This window comes from Neodiprion virginianus, chromosome 2 (assembly GCF_021901495.1).
Source record: "Neodiprion virginianus isolate iyNeoVirg1 chromosome 2, iyNeoVirg1.1, whole genome shotgun sequence".
In the NCBI taxonomy this organism is placed as follows: domain Eukaryota; kingdom Metazoa; phylum Arthropoda; class Insecta; order Hymenoptera; family Diprionidae; genus Neodiprion; species Neodiprion virginianus.
Genome location: NC_060878.1, coordinates 27,219,260 through 27,227,166, shown reverse-complemented (window position 1 = coordinate 27,227,166; position 7,907 = coordinate 27,219,260). Strand labels below are relative to the sequence as shown.

At 35.2% G+C, this 7,907-nt stretch overlaps 1 protein-coding gene across 5 annotated transcripts; it reads left to right on the top strand.

The window, feature by feature from the left end:
• Positions 1 to 46: 46 nt before the first annotated feature.
• On the top strand, positions 47 to 3,443 carry LOC124298645 (craniofacial development protein 1). Of its 5 annotated transcripts, none has more exons than XM_046750922.1 (3): positions 47 to 187; positions 1,706 to 2,075; positions 2,214 to 3,443. In XM_046750922.1, exons 2-3 carry the CDS (start codon positions 1,709 to 1,711, stop codon positions 2,717 to 2,719), a joined length of 873 nt encoding a protein of 290 aa, XP_046606878.1. In that variant the 5' UTR covers positions 47 to 187; positions 1,706 to 1,708; the 3' UTR covers positions 2,720 to 3,443. The 5 variants fall into 5 exon arrangements, with proteins under 5 accessions (XP_046606878.1, XP_046606873.1, XP_046606875.1 ...); XM_046750917.1 differs by lacking the exon at positions 47 to 187 and adding an exon at positions 940 to 1,026; XM_046750919.1 differs by lacking the exon at positions 47 to 187 and adding an exon at positions 1,045 to 1,315.
• The last annotated feature ends 4,464 nt before the right edge of the window (positions 3,444 to 7,907 follow it).

Here is a 7,907-nt window from a genome sequence, read left to right as displayed (position 1 = left end):
TATCTCGGGAGGGAGAAGTGGATGCGCCTCGGAACCAGCACCTAAAAAAACTTCACGGTGGCATACGCTCACACGTGCAAGCACGTTAGTATGCATCAGGACCTTGCGAAGTTACGACCGTTCGAAGTTGGAAAGTGAACGAATTTGTCACAGGTAGCCGGCGGCGTCAGTTTTTTCGACTTTTGAGGTACGTAGGTACTAATCCACAGTTTCTCGATGAAAATCAAAGTTTCTGACCCTATTTATCAAGTTTACCTAAATAGTATATTATGACACTGTGTGGGAACTGTTTTTTTTACCTTGCTCGAGGTTGTTCGCAGGAGCAAAGCGAGTCTGAATTGTCATATAACATGTCAACATTCATTTTTTCACTAATAAATTACATATTTTAGCGATAAAAACATTGTGTTTTCACGAATACTTCGATCTTATGCGAAATTTCTCCTTTCGCAATAGCCCAGGTTTTTTGAAACCGAGTCCAATGTGAGTAGGTTTTTTTGAAAGACCATAGTATCAAGAATAAAACACTAGAATATTTTTTCTTAATAGAAATTTGGGTTCAAAATATCGATCTTTTAGTGAAATGGTCGAATTTACCCGTTTTGCATTGGTAATAAATTTCTATTTGTTAATTGGTCAAACATTTTGGAATAAAAACTGCTGGAATATTGATGTGAGGCTCAAAACTGGTTCCGTGAATTTTTTGGAAATTATTGGATACTCCTAAGTGGGTAAAAAATAGCCGATAAACGATATCGTGATGGATAGCCGGCGGAGGGTTAAATTTCCAATGCAACAGACGAAACCAGCGCTGCAAGCGGAGGTAATTGGAACGACAAACTTCCGAACAGAATGTGACCCACTTTTGTATCGCGGAGATATGTCTGTTTCCTCCCTTCTTCGTGGTGACAATACATCCCATTTTTTCGTGTCAGCTTCATGCTTAAACCATAAGGCTTCATGACCAGTCATTGTCATATAATTCGTATAGAATTGAGCTCGCATCTTGTTTCAGACCAAAAAGAAGTTAGTCGGAAAGTTAAGGCATTGACTATTGACTTGACCATGTATCGCAATTTAGCGTTTCAGTCTATTCAGTCAGCGGTCTTGTTGATCGTTTGTAGCAGTTAGTGTTTGGTATTGTCCTTTAAATCAGTCAGCTATAGCAAAAAGATTCTGTTTGAAGCAAACTTCAGAATACCTCGAAAGCATACTCTGTTACATGTACTTAAAACCCGAGGTTAATCTCAATAATTGAATAAAGCGTCTTCCTGCATACAAATTTGTCTAGTCCTTGGTCGATTGTAGTGAAAAGGTGAGAGGCATTGGAAAATTCTGTACCATATTATTACTACGTGCTCGTGGGTATGCTATATTGAACTTGTCATTCAAAATTAGTCATTGTAATTTTGTTTACTTCGTATCGTATTTTAAGTAATCTCATTGCGATTATGTCGACAATTTTCATAGTACCGGAAAGTTACCAAAACCCGTGAACCCATGCCCATAAAACTGTATGTATATTATGTCCTGTAATATGGCGAATACTCCACTCATTACAATTCATGCCAAAACGAATTAATACTCAATATCAGAAACACAGTGCTAGATTTGAAATATTCTTTAGAAATTGACCTACATTTGCCATATCAAAAGCAGTTCTCATTTGCCAACATTCGATCATTTTTCAATCTTCATTTGCAAGAGCATGTCCAACGAACATGAGTTGCCTTCTGATTCCGATGACGACGATGAGGATTACATACCTGATGGAGCTGACAATGAGGCTGGATCTGAGGTAGAATCGGAGGGTGAAATAGAGAGCGGTCCAGAGGATGAAAATGATGAAAATCTGAAAGTATCAGACAAGCATAAGGGAAAGGGTAAAGGAACAAAACGAGGTTTAAAAAACCAAAATAAGAGTACGAAAAGATTAAGAAATGTTGGGGAAGGAAAGCAAGAAAGTAATGATAGCCAAGAACAAACTGAAGAAAATGAGGCTAAAAAAAAATTGAGCGAGGAGGATGAAAAAAAGAGAGCAGACTCACTTTGGGCTGATTTTATGAAAGATACATGTAAGTATTGTTGTATTATGTTCATTGATAGAATTAAATCATACTTTTAAATCTCACTTTTGTTACCATTTTTTCAAACCAGAACATAACTAATTATGAGTAGAAATAAAAATTGATTAGACATATTTATTTTTTCAGCTGTTGTGTCAAGGCCTAAGTCAAAGAATTCAATAAATAGTTCCAAGGAAGAATTAACTCAACCTTTGATAAAATCAGTGAACGAAGAAAAAGTAAAAATAACTAAAGTATTCGAATTTGCTGGTGAAGAAGTAAGAGTGGAAAAAGAGGTGCCTGCAGACTGTGCTGAGGCAAGATTGGTTTTGTCCTCAACGAGAGATTCGACAGCTGATTCCATGCAACGTAGCAGCGGAGGTGCAAAAGGCAGAGGAATTTGTAAAGGCGGTCTGAGTGGCATATCTTCAGTTCTTTGTCAACTTGGAAAGAAGGCAAAGATAAGCACTTTAGAAAAGTCTAAGCTGGATTGGGATTCCTATAAGAAAGAAGAGAACATTGAAGAGGAAATAAGTACACACAATAAGGGGAAGGACGGGTACTTGGAGAGACAAGATTTTCTGCAGAGAGCAGATATACGACAGTTTGAGATCGAAAAACAAATGCGAACTACTAGACGCAGTGCGAGATGAAGTGGAACCTTCTAAATTCAAGACAATGTGTATTTTGAAATTGCTATTCATATATAGGTATTATTTGCAATGTACAACGCCAAGATAAACTCAATGGTATATAATCACACAGCAAAGTTTGCTCAAGTGAAGATTTTTATCCATCGATTTTAATCATTTCGTATTACAGCATATAAAGACCCATTCGCACATAATGATACTTGTGTCGGAATACAACTATTACTAGTATTTTTATTCATAAATGATAATTAAATATTATTTTTACTAGCCCTATTGCTTGACTGTTGGTGACTGTCCAATTAAACAGAATGTCATCCAATAAATTATTTTCATTATTTATTTACCTCTTAACAGTTATATTAAACTGGAAGCTATGTTGTTGGGAAATTGACTAGTGAAGTGGGTTATTTGTGCGAGTGTTTTTTATAAATGATAACACTACAATCGTGTTCCCGAATTCTCAATTATACTGTATGTATAAGTATATTTAGATTTCAAAACTGTTGCAACTTTTATTGAACACAAATGATTTAAAAATTGTATCCAAGATCTCTTGTTCCTGCTCATCGTGACACGATGTCATGTACAGTTGGGCGTCGTGTACCAAGATTATTTAAATCTCGTAAACGCGATTGATCATGAAAACCAAATTTTTCAAACACACGATACATCAGTGTTTGTAACCCAACTATTAATAAAATTATACTATGATATTGCATTAGAACTCCTTGAAAAAATTAATTCTGATAGATTTTTTCAGAATATTCTACCCTTACAATATAGTGGTTTTAAACATTTCAGTTTTTTCAAAATTCGTCATTTTGAATAAGAAATTCTTAAATAGGGTTAGTACACAAAGCTCCAATGAATCCTTTCTCACAATACATGAAAATTTCTCAGAGAAAAGAAGCCAGGAGATATAAACAACATTGTAAACAAAACATAGAGACTTTTTACTACCGAAAAATTAAAAATGGTTCTTCGGATTTGTTCGGTCTAAAGGTTATAGCTGCAAGTAAAATCTTCATTGCTTCCATCCCATAAATTATGTGTACTCCATAAAGAAAAACCGAAAAGGTAGACTATTGAAAATTTGTTATGGCATAAACGTCTGAAGTGAAAATGCCTGAACGTTGTAAAATTTCAAGAACATATAGTGCGATGTGTAAATCCGTGCTAGTTTATCGGTTACCTCCACTCGTCACCTAATCATGCCAAAAAAATGTAAGGATTCAAATCGTCCAACGAATAGAAAAAAACCACACTCGTGAGTATATCCGACTATTTATTTCGGGTTGAATTCTTATTGAATACTCGGATAAACATTGGGCGTTTTGATTTAGCGAAATCACGTCGTCTAAAAGTCGTCATTCACGGAAAACTGTGGAGACGTGTTGTAGTTCTGTAAAACATAGTGAAAAACGTTCGGCAAAAAAATGTCAACGAGGAGCTCCTACAAGCGCCCCGCCTTCATGCCGTTCCAAAAAACTTTCATCAAACGGTGATCCAACAACGTTTAAAAAGTATGTCTACACTACACATGTCTCAATAACCTGAACAGAATTGATCAGTCCCAAGTTTTTCAAATTACGAAGTCAAATAAAACTGAATTCCTTTCTATTCGAACCATTCGAAATTTCAGTTAATCAAATTCGTTTCTGATGGCAAAATCTAGGTTTCCTTATTTCCCGACTTAAAAATTGCTTGAAAAGTTGTTCAAGAAAAAAAATCCGACTCCTGCAACGAGCGATAATTCTATATCTGCATGTATGAATATTTACATACGTACTATAACATGGATTTTCAACTCAACTTAACTTTCTTCTAGAGCAAAGACTTCCCGACGAACATGTTCCGCTGCAACTCCGACGAGAAATTGTTCATCCTGTGAAAGGAGGTGTCGAGATAAAAATAAATCGTTAGTAAAAAATGAATGGTAAGCTTTATTATTTCAATACATGTCTGTACCAATTTTTTTGTACGTTGCATTATTAATTCTATGAGTTCGTATATTCAGATTTGGAATCATCTCCGTCAAAATATTTAACATATAACGTAATATAAGCAATTATTATTAGTTTTAAGGAGAGATGCAGCTGAAATGGCCGGTGTGCTATTAGCTATTCGTTTTTGGGCAGTCAAAAGTGAAAACAATTGATGCATGGCTAAAAAAAATGTTAAATAACGTTTTGACCTCTGCACTGCTACGTTCGAGACGTCTCAGTCCTTTTTTTTTTTTTAAGCTAGATGTTAGAATCAATAGTCATATGAGGATTTCCATTTTTCATGCAAAAAAAATTTAGAAACCCATATTTTTCCCATTTTCTTGTAGATTTTGCATCATTCTCAACAGGCGAAATATTAACGTCGACAATTTTTTCACGTGTTTCCAGGACACCTTCAAAGTAAACTTGAATTTCGAGTCATCGCAATTAATATTGACTATAACTAAACAAAAACTGTTACAAATTACAAATAATATCGTTCGAGGAATTCGTTTTCTGCGCTTCGCAATAATTCTTAATGGTCACTCAATGCAAAAGATTTTTGTTACAACAATTTTCATTACCTGATGCTACCATTGAACTCTTGACTCAACATAACATAAATTAAAATAAACTCAAATTGTTTTGACACAACAATTTCTAAAATTTTTAGTGATTTCAGTTTCACATTTTTTTGATACAAATTTCACATTATCATAACGAACTTGCGCCGTGTTATCTTGAATAAATGGATAGTCACAATATGATCATTCAAAGATTTCAAAGGCTCGATTCAATTCTGTATTAAGTTGTCACAAGTATTTCGTCCGACAAGAGTAATTTGTCGAATTAAGTAAGTATTGTGTTCGTCGAATTTAACTATAGCATTTAGTTGAATCAAACGAATATAACTTGACTCAAATAATTCTTTCCCTCCTTGTAGAATAAACTAATGTGGCGAAATTCGTGGTGTAATTAACGTGAAGTATGGGTTTAAATTTGTCTCTTCAATTCGGAGTCTTCAAAAAATTCATCTAAGACATTCTTCGCATAGATGCTAGGAACACTATCAAAATGGATTGTGAAATTTTTTTGTCCAAAATAAAGTAGCCATATGTCCATTCGCTTCTATATATAAAAATGCTGGACTTGCAATTAGTAATTTCAGTTGCTTCTCCCTTTGAACGAAGTGTTTTACAATGCTTAATATTTGACTCGTACGTGCAAGAAAATAAAAATTTGTCAGATGATCACAATGCCCTTTAAGCTTGTGAACAAGGGAAACCGAAATTATCATACATCGCGTCTGGTCTTGGTTCTCAAGCTGCTGTAGGACGCCTAAAAAGAATGAAAGCTTAGGAAATCCGCAGAAACCAGTGGCAGAAACTGGCGTTAAACCGTCGAGGGAAACAAAAGCTTGCAAGCGACCTGAGGGTCGACCAAAACCGTCTAAATACTCAAAGGAAAAAAAAGTTAACACGACCGTTTTAAAAGAAACACAAAAAGTCTCGAAAGCTCCTCAGGAACCTAAGGCTCCTTGTCAAAATACCAATCACGCAGAAGAATTATACGCGTCTGTAGAGAAAACTCAAATTTGTGACCCTTATAACGATCACCTATTGAGACCTTGCAATTGTTGGGAAGTGAGATTTAAACCTATTCGAAAAAAATCTAACTACTACTCGAAGTTGTTTTTCTGCTCGTGCTTCACGAAATTCCGCAATAAGAGAAAGAAGCTTCGTCCCGCACCCTGTAAAAGGTATTTTTGCCTTTACAACCTGGAAAGATCAGAGGGTGACGCACCGGTTCCTTGTGTAAAATGTACTCACAATTGTAAAGCCCGATACTTGGAAGCAAATGGAAAGGTTCGTTTGAAAATTTCAGATTCCATATCGATTATCTTGTACAAACGATTAATTGTAATATGCACAGGAATTATCCAAAACGATACCTCAGCCGGAGCCCAACTTACAGTCAAATGCGTCAATAAGTTCAAAATTGTCAAAAAGTAGTTTCGAAGCTTCCAGCAGAGAGAAGACCGATTCGATTGAGGAAAAATCCGTTCAAATAGAGAAGAAATGCGATGACTTTTGTGCGAGCAATATCTCGGAAAAGAGATCCGTGCCGAGAGGAAAAAAGTTCGACAAGTAAGTCGGAAATATTTTGTCTGTCTTCAAGTGTTCAAATTTTAGCAAATTCATGTATTTGATACCATGATCTGCCATGCTAACGATTTGAAGCCACATTCACTGACGGCTCTTAACAATTCGTTAATTTTAACTTCGATACGAATGAACGGATTTCGATGATTTTGGTCCGAATCGGTGGAGTTATTTGTAACTCAGAACTGAAGAGATTTTGAGCAAATTCAGCTGAGCTGTTTCTGCGTTTTTTTCTCTTTTTTGCAAGAATCAATAACGTTGTGTCTAAAATTATTATTTTCGCAAATAATAGAATTGGCGAAAAGTTCTACAAGTAGCCCTGCCAGATAGATTGGTTTCCCTCTGCTTGTTTCTAAAATATTAAATTACCTAGAAATCATTTCATCTTTAAAGGTATTTCGATAGTTCACAATTTTCGTACATTTAAATTGTCGACTAATTTTTTCGTCATTAAAAATATTTGCGAGTTGTAAAAAAAAAATGACCGTCACCTTAAAAAGTATGCAATTTGTTCGTCAAACAGGAAACCGGAAAACCGAAAGTCACATAAGCCTCCAAAGAAATCGAAAAACGTGACTCATTGTGTTACTAATGAATCAACGCCCGATATTGCATTGACGATACCCACGGAAAATGAGAGTTCCTCGAATAAAGTGAGCCTGTGTAATTACAGAAGCAAATGTGCACTGTATTTCATCAGATTTATTCCTTCATGAATTAATCTTAGATATCCAGTGATTTTTCAGTCAATGGGAATAGTATCCATAAAACAGATCAAGACTCAGCTATCATCGGTGATTTATACTTTTCAGATATTCGAAGAAGGTGTGAAGCAGAAGGTAACTTATATTCCGATCATTAAATTTCTATACGTGTGGAGAAATCGCGTTGTGACTTCAGCTTTGCAAAATTTCTGATTTTGCTCATAATAGGCATATAATTTATCTAAAATAAATCTAAAAAAAACATTTTTCAATTCTTACGTCAATTGAAAACAGGGTGGCCACAATTTTACAGTGATAAAATTATCTGACGTTTTCT